The sequence below is a fragment of the Corylus avellana genome, chromosome 11, assembly GCF_965113065.1.
Source record: "Corylus avellana chromosome 11, dhCorAvel1.hap1.2, whole genome shotgun sequence".
NCBI lineage: Eukaryota > Viridiplantae > Streptophyta > Magnoliopsida > Fagales > Betulaceae > Corylus > Corylus avellana.
In genome coordinates, this window is record NC_142500.1 from 18,713,353 (window position 1) to 18,735,444 (window position 22,092).

At 34.8% G+C, this 22,092-nt stretch overlaps 1 protein-coding gene across 2 annotated transcripts; it reads left to right on the forward strand.

The window, feature by feature from the left end:
* The first annotated feature begins 2,622 nt into the window (after positions 1-2,622).
* LOC132166562 (DENN (AEX-3) domain-containing protein) lies at positions 2,623-21,167 on the forward strand. 2 transcript variants are annotated; one of them, XM_059577403.2, is made up of 19 exons: positions 2,625-2,837; positions 3,059-3,724; positions 6,652-6,852; positions 7,132-7,215; positions 7,411-7,470; positions 9,831-9,875; positions 10,356-10,555; positions 10,682-11,185; positions 11,546-11,642; positions 11,766-11,945; positions 13,863-13,952; positions 15,382-15,444; positions 15,612-15,686; positions 17,261-17,311; positions 17,875-17,952; positions 18,409-18,543; positions 19,296-19,403; positions 19,534-19,599; positions 20,690-21,167. In XM_059577403.2, exons 2-19 carry the CDS (start codon positions 3,368-3,370, stop codon positions 20,762-20,764), a joined length of 2,469 nt encoding a protein of 822 aa, XP_059433386.2. In that variant the 5' UTR covers positions 2,625-2,837; positions 3,059-3,367; the 3' UTR covers positions 20,765-21,167. The 2 variants fall into 2 exon arrangements, with proteins under 2 accessions (XP_059433387.2, XP_059433386.2); XM_059577404.2 differs by lacking the exon at positions 15,612-15,686 and having other exon boundaries at positions 2,623-2,837.
* Positions 21,168-22,092: the final 925 nt, after the last annotated feature.

The following is a 22,092-nucleotide window of genomic DNA, read 5'->3' on the forward strand; positions in this document are numbered from 1 at the left end:
CACTTTTAAGGGCTTGAGGGTGATTTCGGCTACCCCTGCGACCGATATGGAGGTAGCCGAGCCACCCATGACTATTATATTGCCCCAAGGTACAAAATCAAAACCGAATACCCTCTTACATAAATTATCCATTATTACATATGCAATGACTAACTGTCATTTTCTTTCATTGCAACCAAATCTCAGTCTCCGTGGAAGAGGTTTGTTCTCTCTCTCATCATCTTTCTCACTTAGAGCGTGTAAAGGACGCGCCCAGCTTGAGAGTGAAATCATCAATTCCTCTGTCATCCTTTTAATGTGGGTTGAAGTTTAAACCCCCAATTAACACCTACTATAAATGCAGATCGGACGGTCCACAAGTGGAAGTCAGTGGAGAGGATTGTGTTCCAGATTGTACCTGCACAAATTTAAAAGCGTGGAGCCCACTGTATTAACGGTTTCGATAGGTGCTTTCGACACGTTGAGTTTGAAAGTCAAACCACTTTCTCGTTAATGGAAGTTATGCTACTTTCCTTTTTGTTTAATCAAGTAATAATTAATTAATTATATACATCGATTTTGGATAAATATCAGACACTTCCCTGAGCTTTCAGATATGTCATTGGCCTCCCTATGAGCTTGGTTGGTATTTTTTTTTTTTTTTTGCTTACAAAGTTTTCTCCAAACCTAAAGGTTTTCTTTAATTCTATTAGATTGAGAATAATGATATATACTATATATTTTTATCCAACCATATTGACGTGATAGTTCCAATCATTTTTTGAATTTTTTTTTAGCAATTACTTATTTAAGAGTTGGATGAGACTGTCACGCCAATATTGTAAAATAGTTGTGAAATAAAAATGTAATTTTTAGCATTCTTAATAAACTGAAAAATAGTTGTGACATTTGGCTCTGATACCATGTTAAAATAACTAAAGAATACTAGAGAATATAAGAATAAACTGAATATTGTATTTCAGTATGTTTTGAACTGTATATAATGGAGCTTATTTATAGTTGAATAAGGCCAGACAAAATAGGAAATACAATCATGGAATTAATGTACAATATTACAGAATAATATCAATATATATATAGAAAAAAAATATATCAAATCAGTAATTATGGTGATTATCAAAATATATTCTAACAAATACTATAAATCACATTTTTATTTTACAATCATATTAATAATTAAAATTATAAGAATCACGTACTTTTAAAAATATGTGTGAATTTAATAATTTAAAGTAAATAATTTAAACTTTTAAATAATACTTTATCCTTTTTTGTAGGGTTTTACTGCGTTTGACCTTTGACTTTGGCGTGTGTGTATGAAATCATTGCTAATGCGCATGTCACCACGTGCATGAAAGCGATTGTTTAAAGAAGTTAGGGGAGGTCTTGTGCACGATCTCCATTGTTGGATTCAAATCTCAACATTCTCTTTTAAATTTTCAATAACGATGGCCAAAATTATAGAGAGGTAAATAATATATTATCATTGGAGCAATTTACGTGTGAATGTTTGAATGAGAAATTCGAGGATAATAATAACAACAAATCAACAATGATGGCTGATTGATAATAAAATATTATACAAAATATTTCAAGATATGATTTTTACGTGCATTTTTAAAATATATTTGATAAGTATATGCTTAGTTAAAAATGCGTATGTGTGAGAATTACATGAATTTTAGATATATAATAACTTAATAGACTAAATTAAATATAAAAAACAATCAACTCAATTTGAAAAAAAATAAAAAATTTGCCAGGAAATGAGATATGAATTTCCATGGGAGGTGGGTTTCCTCCATGGAGACCCATCGGCTGGCCTGGGATGAGATGGTTCGGACACCCTCCTAAGCATGACAACATATATTTATCGTGTGACAACAAAAATACCATTGAATTGGTAAAAATTAATTTAAACCATAAAACGATTGTACTCAATTTCACTTAAAATGAAGATGATTGATATTTAAGAAGTAAGTCCCTCTGAGGTAGAAAAAGAAATACACATTTAGTTTTTTCTTTTAAGAATTTCCCGTCAACCAAAAATGACGAATAATGTAACGCCTTGGAAGTTCTAATGTTAGATATGACAACATATACACCATTAAATCTGTAAAATTTAATCTAATCCAAGAGATTATGGTTCCTCTTTAACCTTGTCCTCTTTTCAGCTTCCTTCATACGGTTGGCATCCAATCACTATATCAACACCTATATTTACCAAATATTTGACGATTATTGGTGAAATTGGTTTATATATAGAAAACATTGACAAAATGAGGTGTAATTTCATAATTGGTGAGCTAATAAAAAAGATGTATGATTGATAAGTCGGCCACTCACTAATTAAATTGACAAATAATATTTTTTCTACTTAATTCATTTCATCAATTATCAACTTGGACATTAGTTTCTATCATTACTTTACTCTCTCTCTCTCTCTCTCTCTCTCTCTCTATATATATATATATATATATATGTTTATTTTAACTTTTTTATTTTGCACCTAGTAAAACCATTTGGCTCTTTCTAGCTATGCACGTTGTTGGGAAAATCAGTCCAGGGTACCTGGTGATATTTATTAGAAACTTGGGGAGGTCCCTGATATGTCTGCTCTATTACGGTTCCTACCTTCTGAGTTGTATCTGCCCCGTTGCGGTTCCCACCTGAGCTGTCTTTTCTTTTCTTGTCCAGAACCAGAAGCAGAGTTCGCCTACAAGACCTCCTTCTCTCGTGTTTAACCTTCTCTTCCCTTTCCAGCAATCCCTTCTATTTTTAGCAACTCTCTCTCTCTCTCTCTCTCATGAGAACAAGATATGAGAAGCTGAAAAGTGGTAAGAACGTGTCTCAAATTTGTCTCAAATATTCAAAGTTGTGGAATTTTCCTGATGCATTTATTTAATCTCAATTTACGTCATTAATGTTTCATTTCGGTTTTATATTATGAATCTTTCACGTTATGAAATATATGGAAATATTAATGCTTGATTTTGATCTTTTATGCTCTGCATTATTGCGTTTAATTTCTGCGTTGTTTTTGTTCTTGTGCCAACAGGCTGCTCTGATATCCATTTATATTGCGTGGCGAAGAGATAAATTTCTGGATATCTTGAGCATATTTGAATATTTTATTGATTTGGGTATTCATGAAGTTGAGGATCATGAAGATTTAAAGAGAACCCATTTGAAGTTTGGATTATTTTTCATTTGGGTCTGCTTAATTAGGTCGATATCTTGTAGAATCGGTCAAATTCAATGAAAAGATGCGGGCTTTCTTCTGGTTTTCGGGTTGTCTAGTGCAATGGGGTGGAAGGTGCGATTCATTGGTGGAATGAGCATAACAAGATGAGCTAAGTGTTTAAAAATGGATACAAAGGAAGATGCCGAAGTGCACGAAGAGCGGCCTCCGTCGCCGATGTGGGCATTGCATCATTTATCCGAGGAGGCATTTAGAGTGGCCGGTGAAGCACTGCATAATGTGTACTCCGGTCATTCAAACTTCCCACCAATGGGGCCGGAGCAGGGACACAGACGCAGTCAGAGCGAAGTTGTGACTAAAGTTCACAGACGTAATAGTAGCTTTCAGAGATTGAAGAGTCAGATGCAGAAGGCCTGGAAATGGGGTAGCGATTCTCGTGAAGAAGATTACCGGCGGAGCTTCAATCCTGAGGTCTTGGCGAACCACAAACGCCAGTGGTATCAACTTCAGTCAAAATCTATGGTATTTTATATTAATAGTTTGCATTCTGTTTTCGATAATTTACTTGGCTGGTTACTTTGTTTGTATGTTCTCTGGGATTGTAAAAATTTCAAATCAATATGGTGGGCGTTTATGGAAACATTAACTTTTATCATGTGCATCGGAATAGTAATTAGTAACAGTTTTCACATGTATTTCCTGTGTGTTCTTAGCTTATTTGCAACTAAATTTGATCTTGTTCAAGGAATTGGGGTTTGATGTTCCAGAATTCTGTTGTTCTAATTGTCTACCTGATATGTAATACCACAGGTAGTATTAAGTTGTAATTGAGACACTGCCTTGGAATTATAAGTTTCATCTTTTTTGGTTGAGAAGATGTTGAAGTAGTAATCATCCATCTCTCTCTCTCTCTCTCTTTGTTTTTTTTTTTTTTTGGTTTTCCTGAGCATAGTCATCAATATATGTTCCTATATTCATATTGCCACCCACGACGTGTATACCTTGCACTTTGTTATGTTTTGGAGTTTGTTTTGCTTAATTGGTCCGAGAGACCTTTGCTTACAGTGAATGATTTTTTGATAAGTAATACTTTATTCAAAGAATTGAAGAGGTCACAGCCCTAGCACATGGGGAGTTATACATATCTTTAGTTATTTTATTTAAAAGTTAAATTACATATTAAAAAAATTGTAGAAGTTGACAACTGAATAGTGTTTAATATTTTCATTGGAATACAGCTTTTTGTAAAATCTCTACAGTCAATGTTCTGTTATAATCTGTTATTTAGACTTAAAAATCAATATTTTGGCCCTTTCACTGGGGCTAATATTCTTTTTAATGATCTTGAATGAACATATAGGATACTCTACTACAATGCTTTTTACCGTTTCTTACACTTTCATTCTAGAAAAATCTACTCAAAGTTGTATCATGGTTCCCTGTTTACCTAGATTCTGACTATTTGTATTGAATAGGAAATTTCTAATTTAGGTTAAAATAGTTTTATAAGGTGGAAGAAGGGCTATACAACTATACAAGTCTGCGAAGGTCAGACATTCCCCTTAGGAAAAAAGAAAAAAAGGGGAGACAGAGAAAGAAAATAACTTTCACCATTAGAGAGAATAGAAAGAATGAATAAGCCAACCTGTTATTTATTTATTTCTTCAAGCTCACCTGTTTATGTTTATATACTATTGGCCAGTAGCTTATTGATAGCTAATGGAGAATACAGCCATTTTATCTGGCTAAAATATGACCAAGAGAGGCCATTTTATCACTTCATCAGCAAAGTTAGAGCAAGGTTTTCCCTTGGAAGGGTAGTTGTGAATTGGTGTTCACTTGAAGACAGCCTTCTTCATGTTCATTAAAGCTTTAAGGCATATTCTTATAGTGGCAAATATGATCAAGAGAGGTCATTTTACCACTTGTCGGTGTTCCAAGTGTTGGTGATACTAAGTACCGCCTATGGGTACATTCTTTAGTTCTAGGATTTATTTTATCTCTGTTTTTTGTTTTTGTTTTTGCTTTTTTTTTTTTTTTTTTTTTTTTTTTTTTTTTTCTGTGTGTCATTGGTGACATAGCTTTATCAATGGTGGATTTGATGGCTAGCTAGAGAGGTAGTCTTCAAGTGGTAGGAGTGTTAATTCCTGGAAAGCTATTCCTTTGAGTTGGTACAGTGTATATGGTGTTGAAGATGGAAACTATTGAGTGCTATGATCTTCCTTGATTTATGCTTATTATTTTGATTTTATTCAGACTTGATCTGATTGCAATATGATTTGATTGTAATATTTCCTTTCCATATTTAGTTTTGTATTCTCTCCTATTTAAGCCCATGCAAACTGTATGGAAAATATAATAGAATAAGAGTTTTTGTTCTCTCCCTTTCTTTCTCTCTTGTTTACTTGGTATTAAAGCAGAAGTCCTGAGTTTGAACCTTGTCTCCATTATTCACCTCCCATTTTAATTAAATATTCTACGTGTTGAGCTTCACCTATTAAAAGAGAGTTTGAGCCCACACGTGAGGGAGAGTGTTAGAATATAAATTAAATGATTTAATTTATCATTTCCAATCAGCTTAAGCTTTTAGGACAAATTCTGATTTAACATGTGGAAGAAGAGGAAGAACTGGTTTTATTGAGGAGATGGAGCTTCCTTACTACATAATTAAGATGATGCTTTCAAGGTCTTTCTGTCAATGCTTTATGCCACCCGTGGCTTCTCTCTAATATATTTCTTTGCTGGGTCTTTAATTTTATTGGAGAACAATAGCTGATAATATATTTTTTCTTTCTTTCTTAAGTAATAACTCCTTAAAAGTAGACAAGAAAAAACGAGTTGGTAAAACCCATGCTCATCAGATATATACGATGACAATGCCCAGTGCAACAATTATTAATGCTTTGGCAAAACGTTTAGGGTTGGAAACGCCACTTTTTATTGTCATTTGGTACGAATCATTTAGTTTTATAATGTCTGTTAATACCACATTATATGTCCAATTCTTCCAGCCTTCCTCTGTGTTTTCACAAAAAAATGTGCGACTTATTCTTTTTTTTTTTAAGGAATTTAATCTATGGTAACATTATGACTTTTTGTTGAGCATTTTTGGACTTTGAACTATTAGTGTTTCTCTTTTCAATCACATCTTCTGATTTCTCATTTGTTCTTTCAATGAAAACCTGCTGCTCGTATGTGCATCATATTATTTTCTTTACTCTCATACATGCAAGTCTGTCCTTACTGAGGTGCAAATTACTTAAAGTATGAAGATTGGAGATTGTTCTGAGGTGATCTAAGTCTTTCTATGTCATGTAATTGACATAGTTGGGACATTTTTGTTCTGAAGCTGACAATGCTGCTTGCTTTTTTTATCTCTTAATATGTTTGCCAAAAGTATCATATTTTATCTGCCTATTCAATTAAATTATCTGAGGATATTATTGTAGGGCCATGTAAAATATAAGGAGCCTACCTCACTCTTTGAGCACTTTATTATTGCTGGGCTTCATCCAGATGCTAATCTTGAAGTTGTGGAGGATGCATTTGCTAAAAGGAAGAAATGGGAGTTAGAATTGGCAAATTCTGAGATATTAGACGTTAAAATGCTGCAGCATCGGGAGCCTCCAATTCCAACCTTGGAACCTCAGGTTGACTGCATGACTAAATCCTTTCCTGGACTTTTTTTTTTTTTCCTTCCTATTTTCAACACTATTACCTGATATTTACTGGTCAAGTTATTTTTTTCACATTTATGTACTCAGGATCTCTTTTTAAGATCAATTTAGCTTGAGAGAGAGAGAGAGAGAGAAATTTTTTGGTTTATCTATCTTGAACAATAATATCTGTTGGTTCTCTTCTCATATTGGCCCAGCTATACTTTTGAATCGGCTGACATATATTCCTATTGTTTTATCTTTTATCTACAGATACTATTTAACTATCCTCCTGGAAAGAGGTTAGCAATGCGGCCAAAGGATCTAGCTGCCTTCTGTTTTCCTGGAGGTGTTAAGGTATGATCTTGCTGATTCTCTGTGATGCTATGTGTATTTACTCAAAAATAGGTATATTTAACATGCATCTTGTTAATTTTTATTTTTATTTATTTATTTATTTATTTTTGTGTGCTAACATTCATTTATTAGTCACTTTGTGCTAACTTTCATTTACTAGTAACACTTGGCTCATTCAAGATTGTCATAATACAGGCACGTTTGATAGAGAGGACTCCATCACTAAGTGAGTTAAATGAACTTGTTTATGGACAGGTATGGCACACCAATGTTTTTTCCCCTGCACTATGAATAGCTCCTACCTTTGTGACATCTATTTGTTCCTAATTATTTTCTTTCCGTTAACAAAATATGTTCTTTTCGATAGAGCACATTATTAGCAATATATCTATAGTTGGAGTGTATCTAGTGAAGTATAATTACTATGAAGTATGGAGAACCCCTGGAGCTCTATCTTTCTCTTTCTTTCTTCTCCTTCCTCTTTCTTCATTAACTTTTTCTCTGCTTGTACACACAAAATCATGTTGGTTTTAATTCCGAGGAAATATTAGTAGTTTAAAATATGATACCAGGTGAAATATGGCTACTCTTTGCCGGCGCCAGTGCCTCGTCTCAGTGTAATCAGGTTTTATGTGCTAGTGGCATCAACTTTTGCTTCATGAGATCCTTGTGATGTTTTTGTTTGCAAGATTATACTATCCCTTCAAAGGCGCATGAATTTTTTCCTCATCCTTTGTGTTTTTTTTTGATAAGTTGTTCATTTGGTTCAGTTATTAGACATTGTACTATGATAATCTATACAAAAGGGGCTAAAATTTAAAAAACCGTGGAACGTAAACTTTGCTAGTGCGGCTCATTATTGAGAGGTGGATGTCTTTGCCTCATTCTTCAATTTGTTGTATTCAGTTGGAGTGAGACAACTTTTTTTGCTTGGATTGGCGTCCCTAGGGAAGATCCTTACCATGGACAACCTTAGGAAACTGCATGTTATTGCGGTCAATAGGTGCTGTACATGCAAGAGGAATGGAGAGTTCGTAAACCATCTTCTCCTCCATTACGAGGTTGTTTGTGCCTTATGGAATGCTTTTTTCCAGTTGTTTTGGGCGGTCTTGGGTGATGCCTAGATGAATCGTTGACTTGTTTGCTTGTTGGTGGATTGGTGGTAGCACTAAAAGTGTTGCTGTGCGGAAGATAGTGCATTCTTACCTTTTGTGGTGTCTTTGGAGGGAAAGAAATGATAAAAGTTTTGTGGACTGCGAGAGGATGTTGGTGGAGCTTTAGTCCTTTTTCTTTCATCTCTTTCTTTCATCCTCTGCTGACCTCTAGCACTTAGTTCTTAACATTTTCAGGATCTCTTGGGTCATGCCTAGTAACATCCTAGAGTTGCTCCATTGCTGGAATTTTCAAGGGCGGGGGTCACCCCAAAGAGGCCATCTGAAAAGTTATTCTTGCTTTCTTATTGTGGAGCATTTGGAGAGAAAGGAATCAGTGTCTCTTTGAGTATAGTGAGCCTAGTGTGCTTTTTCAAAAATCCCCTTTTTTGAGGTTTTTTTGGCTTGGGTTTCCGTATATGTTCCTTCTTTTGTCTCAGAAAATCTGTAAGATTTGATTTGCTTTTTAGATTGTACTAGCCTCTAGGGTCTTGGCTCTCTTGTATACTTTTCGTGTATGAGGGCTTTGCCCTTTTTTTTTCTATAAATTTTTATTACTCATCAAAAAACAAAAAAAAAAAAATTAGACAGCTGCGTTTGTAGCGATGATTTGACTATCTAGTTGCTTGGAGGCCTGTGAAATCCTTTTTGATGCAAGCTATTTGGTTGAAACGAGAAGCAGTAATTTTTTGGGGAGACGAAAATGGGATTTCTCTATACCTTTTCTCCTGGGTCTCAATTTATCCTTGTATCATAGCTATCTTGTACTTCTCTTTGGTGTAGATTCTTTTTGGATTTTATTGGTGCCTTATACTTTAGGACTTAATTTCTATCCTTTTTGTTTTTTGTTTATTATCTTTCTTTTTACTTTCTTACCTTTTTTTTTCTTATTATTTTTTTCTCTCTAAGAGCACAACGTTAGTATTCTCTCTGTACTTGGGTTGTGCCCCTTTTAGGTGATTTGTAACTTTTTTTTTTCTCTCAATCAAATTAGAAAAAAATAAACTATCTAGAATCATTCAAATGGTAACAATTGAAACATAGTCATTAACGTATAATTATTTTACTACTTTAGAGGTGACCATATATATGTTTGTCAACCTTTTGGCTGAGTTGTTATATATGATGTTTACTCGAATCTTTTTACTTATCAAAAAAAAAAGAAAAGAAAATGTTGTTATATATGATGTATCTAGCCCCTGATATCCTCTTAGCCAGTCACCTTGTAGAATCTGTTGCAAGTTGTACACTAATTTTATGTTCTCTCACCATTATATATGAGTAATTAAACTTTTTCTTTAAGCTGTTACTACCTTGTTGCTATTTATCATGTATATGGCACTCTAGATAATCTTTCCTAGTCATCTTCTTGTAGAATTATCGCAGTTTGATGTGCCATTTTTATGTTTTATTCACCATTATATATGACTATTAAGCCTTTTTCTTTTCAAATATTCTCAACAGGAGCATTTAAGCAGAGATGATTTAGCATTTATTTTTTCACTTAAGGTAACTATTCCTTTTGTTTCCTCGGTTCATTTGTATATCTGAGTTATTCTGTTCCTTTTACAATATGTTAATTATTTTGTCTTATTTATTCATTCCTTGTGACCTTAATTCACATGACTGGGATTTATGACACTGTTGCCGGTATTAATGAAGCCATTTTTAATCCACTCTGTTCAATTTATCCTTATGTAATGATTTTCTCTATGCATTTGCATTTATCTATTCCTTCTTTGCATCACACGCACCATTTTTTGACAAGTATCTGGTCTTGTTTTGACACTTCGCAATATTTTCAATCATGAATTTATGTAGTCTTTTTGCTCTTATAAGAGAAAAAAGAAAATATGATCTTCTGGTGTATATAATTGTATGATGTTACCTAGTGTGAAACTTTGTTGCTTTTAACTTCTTTTTAGTGTCATGGTTTCTGCAAGAATTAAGGGTAGATGGTTGCTGAAAATTTCATGTGCCCTTGATCAGGTGGCAGACAATGCAACACTTTATGGTGTTTGTTTACATGTTCCTGAAATTGTTCAGAGGTCACCTGGTATCTTAGGCTTCTCATCACCTCTTTCTCATCCATCTGGAGGATGCAGGCGTTTTTTGGTTTCTGCACCTCGTTGCTACTGTGTGCTTACAAGAGTTCCTTTCTTTGAGTTACACTATGAGATGTTGAACAGGTTAGCTGAAATTCGTTTAGAACTTAGAAGCATTGGTTGCCTCTGGTATTTGACAGAGACACTACAATTTAATGTTTTATTTCTATATCCAATGCAATTCAGTACATTTTACTTATCTGGATGCAGTATCATTGCACAGGAGCGTCTGAATCGAATAACAAAGTTTGTTAGTGAACTGACTCTCACTCATTATGTCCCTTCAGTAACCAAATTACATGATCATATGAATGGGAATGTTGACTCCCCTGAGAGGGAGTCTTATAGTCATTGGATGGCTTCTGCTATACCTGTTGACAATGCACTGGCCCTTACTGCTGCTGCTGCAGGAATTATACCTGATGATGACATCCCACCCTCTTCATTAAAGATATGGGAACCTCAGTCCCCTGAAAGTGTTACCGCCAGTGAGGCTTCAGATTTGAGCCAAGTTAGGGAAATAGACAAAGATGGTAGTAAGAATTCACAATGTTTTGATGAGTGTGCTCTTGAGGCCTTGGAAACTCGTTCAGAACCTTTGGAAAGAATGTGGGGTTCCTATGAAAATGATCAAACTTCTCCGGAGGTAGGGACATTGTTTTCCTCTAGGAATCTCGCACTGGAGCGTCTTGGGAGTTCTGAATCCCTATTCAGGTGGTAGTTTTATAGTTATTCTACTATTAGTTTTGTTTTATGTGCTTCTTTCTCTACTTAGTAGGGGATCTCTTGTATATTTCCTGTGTACATGAGTTACGTTCCTTTGCGTGTTTTTTAATATACATTATTTATAAAAAAAAGATCAGACTGAAATAAGTGAAACTCAGATCTGATCCTTTTATGGCTAGTACTTGATAAATGTCTGCAACTTTCATTTAAGTAAATGCTTTATCATCTTTGTTCTAATTCGTCTGTTTTGCTTTGACTGTGTCAGATTACTTGATAGTTGTCATTTTTGCTAGCTTCTAAAGTGTATATCTGATAAAATTTCAGTAATATATTGCTATTTTTTGGCAGTCCAGTTAGAAGCACCGCATCGGAGGATGACGATTATGAAAGTTTTATGAATTGTGAAAGAGTTTTTGGAGATGACTTAATTATGGAATGGGCTAAGGTTAGTTTATCATAGTTTCCCATTTTACACATTTTTATATTGTATGTTGTAGTTCAACTGCCATTTGATCATTCTCGTTGTTGCTGTTGTTGATATTTTTTGTCTTATGTATTCTTGTTACAGGAGAATAAAAATGATTTGCTCCAGATAGTTTGTGGATATCACACTTTGTCTCTCCCCACACGAGGAAGTGAATTAGTTTTCCAGCCTCTTGAGCATTTACAGCCTATTGAGTATAGGCGACCTCCAGTTGCTTTCCTTGGCTTACATGAAAATAATTTAGATTCGCTTGACGCTTCCGAGGTATTTCTTTGGTTAATGATCATCTAGGAAGCACAAACACAGACACTGCATCACATGCCCACTCACACAATTTGATGATCATGTCTTTAATTCCTAATTTATTTTTTGACAAGTAATTCAATCTGATTAGAAAACTCAAAGTGGTACAACTCAAGTACGCATGAAGTTTACAAGAGAAGCCTCATATTAGGGAGAAAAAGAAGAACACAAGTCCAACAATTTAGTAAAACTAGAAAAGTGAGACTATTGTACTTTGTCATCCCATGCATAAAAGGATTTGAACATAACGGTAGCTCTACCATCAAATTCTCGCTATGATCAAAGCTTCTTGTGTTTTGCTTTCTTAAAATGCAGCACATTAAGCAAAAAGGGGTTAACCTTCAAGCTTTTAAAATGTTACGGCTTCCCAACTGACCTCTCCAGTCAGCCAACAACTCTATCACTCTTCTAGGCATGACTCACTCTACACCAAAAAGATGGAAGATGGAAACTCATAATTCTCTCACCACGTCATAGTGAAGAAGATGATTTATGGAATCTCCACTCTTGCACATACAATACCAATCCACCTTTATTACGTTCATCTCCCTCAAGTTATCCAAAGTTAAGATCTTCCCTAATGTTGCTGTCCACACAAAGAACGCTGCCCTCGAAGGAGCCTGAAATCTCCAAATACTCTTCCAAGAAAGTTGGGAGCCAACGGGAGTTCATAGAGCATGATAAAAGGATCTTACTTCAAATGTCTACCTTTTGGACCATTAACCTAAGTACAATTAGGGACAGGGTTTAATTCCTAGTCTATTTAAACCTGATTTTCTATTGTATTAGTAGCTTTTGATGAATTAAAATTTTGATCGAGTGTTGTCATCTATCTTCTCCATCGTTTCTTCTATCTCTTGTGCTTCTTTCTTCTTCCCTCTTACCTCTTTTCTTCTTCTCTCATGCTTCTTCTCTTCTCTTCTCAACTTCTTCTTCTTTCTCTTCAAACTTTCTTCTCAATTACTTGTTGTCCTAAATTATCGGTTAAATTGAATCAAATTTATGACCCCCAAACCACTAGAGCACATTGGAGAACAAATCTTCGACTAACTGACTAAATGGAACTTGAACTCATCACCAACTCCACCTGAAAAAACGTCCCTTTTGAAGTTTCTCAATTTGGTTAGCAAAACCTATGGGGATGGGGGAAAAAGACAAATAATAATTAGGCAGATTGAAGAGAATGCTTTTAATTTGTGTTAACCGACCACCCTTAGATAAATAAAGCCTCTTCCTCTTCCAATTAGCCAAACGATGTTCCATTTTTTTAACAACACCATCCTGTATTGATTTAGCCTTATATGAAGCTCCCAAAGAAGACCCAAATACTTCATTGGCAAAGAAGCTACAATACAAAAAATAATTCGAGTCAAATCCCCTACATCATCCACCTCGTGGACGGGGGTACTGAAGTTGTACAAAGGTGACAGCCGAAGTTGATCTTGGAGTTAAAAGGCTTCCATCTCTCTCTTACAACAATGTTGTAAATGAAAACCATGAACTGAATCAGTTTGTTTTTTTTCCCTCTCTTTCTAAAGTTGAGTCTTGGAGTTAAAGACTTCCATCATGTTTCTTCTTCTTCTTCTTGAAGGATCCCTTGCCTTTCTTAATTACTACCGAAGACCCTGATTTAAAAAATGAAAGACATGAAATGATGTTAATGTGTTGCAATTTTGTCCAAGCTGTGTTTGAGAAGTGTTCTATACGGAATATGCCTTAATTAGATTATTTTATTTAGGATGTGTGAAAATGAGTCTGGCATGCACTGGTTAGAGCATGCTGGCACCCCACTCACAAGGTGTTTCAGTTCTTTCTAGCTGTTTATTTTTAGGCTTTGCTCTTTCATAAATTATTTACTCAATATGAACTTCATAAAAGGTTAATGCAAAGTTGGCTGCTGCTGAGGATGCTCTTGCACTATCAATATGGACAACTGCTACAATTTGTCGAGTGCTCTCCCTTGAAAGTGTAAGCACGATTGCATGGATTGTGTTAAGAAGTGTTGATCTTTTTCAGAATCTGCTTTGAGTAGTTCTTCATATAAATAATTTTTTTCCTTGTGAAATATTTCTGGTAGAAGTTATATTTTTTTTTGGGCTTGCATCATCATGTGAGTTTTGTTTGTTCTTTTCTTTCTTCTGATCAATATTTTCTGATGGTATATTTCGTGGGATAAGGAAGAGTTGTAACAATTCTACCCATATAGAGTTTGTTAAAAATGGTAGAAAGCCTTAAAAGAACTGACAGATATTACTTGAGAACTTATACAGGTTGTTGGGAACATATTGAGTGCAGCACTTCTTTATGTTTGAATTCTCATCATTGTTACACTGCAAATTTAGAAACCAGAATTGGATGCCTTTGATATCATAAATAATATGCTATCACATTTTCTGAGAGGCAATTAATGTCTGAATTAAGTTGGCTAATGTTTAATGTGATCCGGTCCAAAGAAAAAAAGGATTTCATATGATGTTATTTGCATCATGGGATGTGAAATACAAGTTTATAGCTCACATTTTGCATCCCACATCTACTTTTTTTTACTGCTGACAAATAACCAGGTGGTTATGTTTGGGGACTGGGGTGGGGCGGTAGGGTGAGGGCAGGAGCATGCATTTGGATGGAGGAGAGAGCGGTAAAAAAAATTGTGGAATGGACGAAGTACTAATATCCTAGTAATTATTTTGCATCAAACTGTATGATCATCACATGGTACTGCCTAGAGGCATATATGGAATGTGATAAGGCTTTTGTGGTTTTGAAGCCCACCCATTTTCTTGCTAAATACTAAAGATCTGTCCTTTTGTTACTTCTGCTAGTAAGTGTCTTTATGTGTATTTGAATTAAGTTATTCATTTGATAGTTGGATACTCCTTAGCCCTTTGGATAGAGGTGCTGACCTAGGAAGTTTTAGGTTGGGATTGTATGGGTTTTTTCCAATAATTTTTTACACTAACATAAATAGTATTTCTATAGTCTCAAGGAGAAAACATCTCCTTACTTTGATTACTAGCTCTTTGGCTTTCTTTCTGATGTATAAATAAAATCCACGAAAAGGTACAAAAAGGTTATTTCTTAGTAGATAAAGGTAGTTATGTATAAAGGTTTAATGCCAAATACAATGTGTTATTTACTAGATGTACCTACTTCTTAGTGAAACGAGAGAAGACAAACAATGTGCAACAAAAAATCAATCTTTTGATGACATTGACATTATATTAAAATTGAATGTAACTTTTTCTGCTTTCAAGTCTCACAAAGCCTTTGTTTTTATACATCTGACTGGTAGACTTCCATCCTAGTATTTGAGCCATTAGTAGGTATATGTGCTTCATCAGTAGTAGTATGCATTTTCATAGTGAGTTGGGAATATGATAAGTGGTCGTTCTTGCAGATTTTGGCATTGGTTGCAGGAGTATTATTGGAAAAACAAGTGGTAGTAGTGTGCCCAAATCTAGTAAGTTGATTTGTTCTTGGAAACAATTGTCAACCCAGAGATCAATATTTTGCTTTCATTATGTTTTGTGCTTAGTTGTTTATCTGGAGCTGTTTCCTATTCTGGATGACTTGGATGGAATTCTCCTCATTTGACTTAGGCTTTGACACAAAATTCAACCAATGCAGGGTGTTCTATCAGCTATAGTGTTATCTCTTGTTCCCATGATTCGGCCATTTCAGTGGCAGAGTTTATTTCTTCCTGTAAGTTCAACGGCATTCAGCCAGCACTATTGTCTGTTTTTGAAACAATTATAGCCAACAGAAAGCACTTTGGATATAGCTAAAACCTTGAAATTATGCATTACATACCAGTGATTGTTTCTTTATGAATTATATTTGAAATCCAAAAGTTTCTGTTCAGTTACGAAAATTGTTAATCTGCTTCACTCTTTCTTAAAGGAAATATCTGCAGTTAGGTGCTTTACTTTCTCGAAGGTGAGACATATGCCTTAAAGCATAAGGTCTCAACCCTTTTGTTTCATTTACACAAATATATTTGTGTATGTGTATCTGTGTATACACACACACAGGGGGAGAGAGGGAGGGAACGGGTTCTGGGATTGTACATTCTGAGTGATGGTTGGACATGCTTGACTTGTTAATTCAGGCTATTTTCAACATTTTGTCAGCCAGGGAAAAGGTTTCCTATAGGATTTAAAAATTTCTGATTTTTGGCACCCTTTACAATGATTTTAAAGAACTTTCAATGTTTGATATTTCTGGAAGTGTTTGGAGACTTTTTAGTTTAACATTGTTAGTATCATCATCCTGTTAAAGTATTGATTAAATGATTAAATTTATCTCTTCCTATTAACTTAAGCTTTTGGGATAAGTGTTGATTTAACATGGTATCAGAACCAGAAGTCATAAGTTCGAATCTTGACTACGTCAATTCACCTCATTTAAATTAATATTTCACGTTTTGGGCCTCATCTATTAAAAATGAGTTTAAGCCCACATGTGAAGGACAATGCTAAAGTATTGATTAAATGATCTCTTCCTTTTAGTAGTGATTTAACACATCTTGGAGTTTCCTTTTACGGGGATCAATACTAATATAATGGCGCTTTATTCAAAGAATGAAGTCTTGTTTTTGACATAGTAGCTTAAGGCTTATTTGATTAAATTTCACTTTCCTATTTTTTTTTTTCCCAAAAGAAACGCAGAGGAAAATATCTTTTGAAAAATATGTTTCTAGTTTCAAAAGACTAGAAACAGTCACAAAATTCCGAAGAAAAAGAAAAAAATAGGGAAGCAAGAATTTTAATTTTCCATTAAAAATGGAAAGGTTATAACGCCATTCACGATAGCCACCACCCTGATATCACCACTACCACTTCAACACCACTTTGCCACCGGTACTGGTGCTGCCACCACCAGGCACCGATGTGGCCGCCCATACTACCACAATATCACTAGGACCACCAATGTTCTGACTTTGTCTCCTCCACCACATCCATGTTGCCGTTGCCACCATGCTTTGAAGATCAAAGGAAAGGAAAAGAAAGACAGGAAAAGAGAAAAGAAGGCCCAAAAATTGGAAATAAAATGAATATATAATTGTTTCCTGTTTTTATAAACAAAAGTCAGCAATATGTAAACGAGCCTCAACTTCATGATTTTCGTCCTTTTGTCAGCTAAATTGCTTTTTTTTTTTTCTCCTTTGAAAATGTTTCAAGAGTGGGAAATTGTGTTGTTTGTGTGTTTTTACATAGGATATTGATATATAGCTGGTTTGCTTACTCTTTACACTAAGTTTCTACTGATTTTTCCAGGTTCTACCAGACAAGATGCTTGATTTTCTTGATGCTCCAGTTCCTTATATTGTGAGTATGTTAACTAATATAAACAACAAACAATCGTGTTGCAGTCTACTTTCTTTGATGAGCTTTTAAAGCAAGTTCCATGCCTCTATTGGCTTTATTTCATGTTTAATGTTTTAAGGGTGTACATTAATAATTTGAGTAATGCTAGAAACTACATTTTTATCACACAATGCTGATGTGGCAATTCCAACTAACACTTGATCTTTATTTCTATTTTTAACAAGGATTGATCCAAAAATTTGTCGAGACTGCCACGTCAGTATTGTGAGATAGCTATGGGATGAAAATATTTCTAGCATTACTTTAATAATTTAGTCATTAAAATTTCTTCAGCGAAATATTAAGCAAAATGGGAGTTTGGGAGAGTTACTATGTGAAATATCCTCCAAGAACTATATAGTTTTTTAATATCTTGACATTGAATCTTGTGCCTTTTCTGTGAGTGTGTTGTATTATTTAGGAAACTAAGATTGGCAGAGTTCAGAGAACTTGAAATTGAGGGTCAGTTTATTAGATGATCGTATCACTGTTTCAATGTGGCCTTTTGTTGGTATATCTTGCAGGTTGGCATAGAACATAAACTTGCTGATCTGAAGATGAAAACTTCAAATCTTGTTCGCGTTAATGTGCTCAAGGACCAGGTTGGTTAGGGCCTTGGAGGCTTCTTTGTTGTTTGTATATGTTCAACATATAGTTGAGAAGTATATTGTCTTCAGTAGCCTAATGGAGAAGATCACTTTATTGTCGCACTAGAATCAGAATCCAGCACTATGCCAGATTGTTCTAATATGATTCAGAAATTCTTAGTGCCTTATAATGTTTTATTTGTAGTGCAGAATGTCAGGTACTTGAAACTGTAATGTAAGAAAACGAGAACAAATATATTAGCTTGCTTTCCTAGTGCCCCGTTTTAATAATTCTGTATCACTTGTGTTCATCGTGTATATATATCTTGTTTTTCGACAAGCATAATTTAGAGTACGAAAGTCAAGATCTTCTTAGTGGTCCTACAACAGATTTACGTTAATGATTGTTTGAATTTTTTCAAACTTATTAAGAATTAATGTATTCTTACTGTTACTTTGTTGTTTGAGCAGGTGAAGATGTGTCACTTGCCAACACTTCCCCGGCGCAAAGAGCTTGTTTCTGAACTGGGGCCAATCCATGCTAGACTGTCGCATGAAAGTTCAATTGCTAAAATGCATCCTGTTTATAGGTGCAGTGAAGTGCAGGTGATTACGATCTTCCATACTAAAAAACATTTGATGTTTCTTCTTGATAGTCTGCTTGTTTTTCTTGTTACAAAACTACATTTCTAGGAGGCATTAATAGATATAGAGGCAACGTGCTTTATATGATGAAAAAACACTAGTGAAATTTTCCTGAACTTTAGAATAAGAAACTCGCTTTATTAGTTTAATTTGTCATGTAATCAGTACAATAATGATGAAGACTGAAGAGATATAAATGCAAGGATGTGATCATGTTTGAACTTAAACTGATTTGTTCATTTAATTATGCTGTTAAGATTTTCCAAATTATGTAAGGTTTAATTGGAAGTTATTGGTCTCTTCTTGTGTCTCTTGGCAAGTCAAGACTTCCTAAGTCTTACAGAAGCATCTGTTTTAGATGTAACTTGAATACGATTAAAAATAAAATGCTAGAAGGTGGCTGATGAATTTCAATTGAATTATTCTGATCAATATTTAGTTAGTAAATGTGGTAAATGTTGAGTTATTGTGTTGCTACAAACCACTTGAAGGCAACTCTGTCATTCCCTGCACACTTCCCAATGCTAGTCACTATAATTTGCTTTCTCTTGCTCTTTTAACACCCTGAAGCGCGAGTTTTTGTAGCATCAAGCACCTAGGCAGTTTTTATTTTCTTCCTTGTTTTGGCATCTTTACCACCTTGTATGAGTATAGTCTGCTCCTCATGCTTTATGTTTCAGGCAGCAACTAATATTTGCAGTGCTGATTTGCAGGCTAAAGCAGCAGCTGATTTTTTGAATGTCATGAAGCAGTACTTGGAGTCACTTTGTTCAGATCTGAGATCTTATACAATAACTAATGTACAATCAAACAATGACAGGGTTAGTGTAACTTTTTGAGTAAATTTTTGACATTCCAGTAAATTTTTGAGTAACAAAACACTGCAAATACCTTGGAATGCCTAGTTTATTATACTTCTTTGACATGCAAGTCTTTGGTTATTATTTCCAGGTTTCTTTACTTCTTAAAGATAGCTTTATTGATTCCTTTCCTAGTAGAGACCGACCATTTATCAAGGTAATTTTGGGCTCTTTAATTTATTGTAATTTGTGTTACTATGGAATGCAGTTTAGTCATTTTATACTAAGGAATGAGGAGATTTAACAAAATGAGGCACAACTATTGTACATGTATTCAGCTTAAGTAATGTAATACTAACGTCGTGATCATCGTCATTATCATGTGGCATCACCAGCAATGGCTATTTTCCAATCGTCCTAGCCATACATGCATGGAACTGGTGATACTCCTAAACTAGGCTGACAGTATTGGTCAACAATATTGCTGAAAAACATTTGTAAGAACAAGAAAACACCATAGGCAGGTTGAAGCAAACTTTCATAATATGATAGCCTGTGAGCAACTTTCATAAAGATCATTTAGATTGGCTAGCTCTTTCTCATACACACATCCAGCCCCGACTGACAGATACACACATGAATAATTTTAATTCCCACAGCAAGGTCAGGTCAGGTCAGATGCTTGGAGGCAGAGCCCCAAACCTCCTGAGAAGGATCTGAAGCCCTGTGAATCTGAGTACTGTGGGGCCTGTTTGCATGCATACGGTCAATTTAATGGGTTTAGTCCAGGTAGTGGTTAAAAGGTGGGATGGAATTTGGGTAGGACTCAGCCAGTTCTAGATCATCATTAATGTCAAATTGTACAATTTATTGCAGTGCTTAACTGAGAAGGTGACTCTGTTAATCGACTCTATCATAAGGTAGAGGACTAAGATTTGGGTAGGCTTAAAAACTTGGATAATCACATATTGAATGATCCAAGTGCATTTCTATCTATGATAAAGTTCAAAGGAAGCATAAAGTCTTGAAGTCTTGTGAACCATCTCTTTTTTAAAAATAAATAGGGCATTTAGGTTAAATTCGAGTCTCTGCATTTAATACCCTTTTGAGTTTTATTATCATATCTGGTTTGTGAATTCCATGTGTAGGAGATTAGGCTGTACCCAGAAAAAGCTGATTTGTAATGAATTAAATGGATCAATAATGGAGACTATTTACATATGTGATCTTCATTTTTAGATTGCCTTGAAGTTGTATGGTCAATGTGGATTTTATTGCTTATGCCATTGGTTGTTTGGATTCTGCAGCTCTTTGTAGACACACAACTGTTCACCGTTCTATCCGACTCTCATTTGTCCAGCTTCGAGAACGGGTACAGTTAACTTAATCCTGTTGCAATTGCAATGCATCAGTTCAAAATTCCTAATTGCAGATGAAGATCCATTAGACTTTATGATTAATTGAAGGATAATGGTTCTCTTGCTGTTGGTGGCGACCCCTCAACAAATTTTGTCAAATCTAACAGTTTTGGAGCCATTGACTGTGAACTTCCATAGGGCTGAAGATTGTAGCTGTGACTTTGTAACATAATGCTTAAAGTACAATTGCAAATACCACACGCCAATATCCATTGTACTGCCTAGCACAAGGGATCATTACCCTCATCTCTATAGTGGATCTCATGTTGAACTTATTATATGTTTGTCTCAATCCAAAATTTATGTAAATAACTTACTAAAACAGTTTATGAGGAGATGCTTTTAGGTGATTACATAAACTTTGTCTCAGAATAGATTTCAATATATGGTAAATGATTCTCTCTCGCTCTCTCTCCCTCTCCTCCCTGGATTGGATTCAAGATGAAATTGATATGACTATATCTCAAATCTCACAAGCCTCTTATCCTCATTCGATCACAACAGAAGAGCAAGTCAAAATATAAAAATTTACATTGAGTTTAGGGATAATCAGGTTCGAACTTACTGTGATTTCCACCATGCCAGAGTGATACTCTACCATTGAGTTATAATATCCTTTGCCCCCATCAAGGAATAGAACTGATTGAACAATATTAAATGCCAAAAAATTCTTCGTCTTATGGGTGTGTATGTATCATGTATGGCTTAACCATCTTCTCATTTTACCAATAAAATGATTTTATGCATCTTACATTAATATTGTTAAAGAGAAATGCTATATACTACACTCTCATTTTACTCTTATCTCACTTGACTAATGTAGCAGTGCCCATCAACCTTTAGAGGCTAATAGGTACTATCATGTCAGCCTAATGAAATGAAAGTATAGCATATAACATTACTTATCGTTAAATGTGCACTCAATGTGCCATTGAGTAGGGCACTGTCTTGATGCCAATTTAGAGCTCTCATTGCATTGCATAAGAAGTGAATTTCATAATAGATCAATTGCTAATACTGGAGGTACTTTCGAAGTTGTTTATGGGTTTCTAGATTTTAAAAGAGCTGAAACTCTGAAAGCTTCTTTCAAATATAAATCCATTGGGAGTTGCTTTCAATGTTGTGTTTTAGGAGCACAATTTTAAGAAGCTTTAAATTTGCTACTTGCCAAATTTCCAACCTCCACGCCTAAGCTGCAAGAACTGGAATGGCGTGCGCAAAGACAACTTAAACACAAAATACTTTCAAACACTTTTCACACATTCTTATAGGAATATTTTGACAAAAGAATT

Bases quoted from the DNA above. Each gene is read 5' to 3' on its own strand.
- LOC132166562 (XM_059577403.2), top strand. From the start codon at position 3,368: ATGGATACAAAGGAAGATGCCGAAGTGCACGAAGAGCGGCCTCCGTCG. The intron at 17,953-18,408 runs GTTGGTTAGGGC...TTGTTTGAGCAG, and splicing joins TTAATGTGCTCAAGGACCAG to GTGAAGATGTGTCACTTGCC. The intron at 19,600-20,689 runs GTAATTTTGGGC...TGGATTCTGCAG, and splicing joins GAGACCGACCATTTATCAAG to CTCTTTGTAGACACACAACT.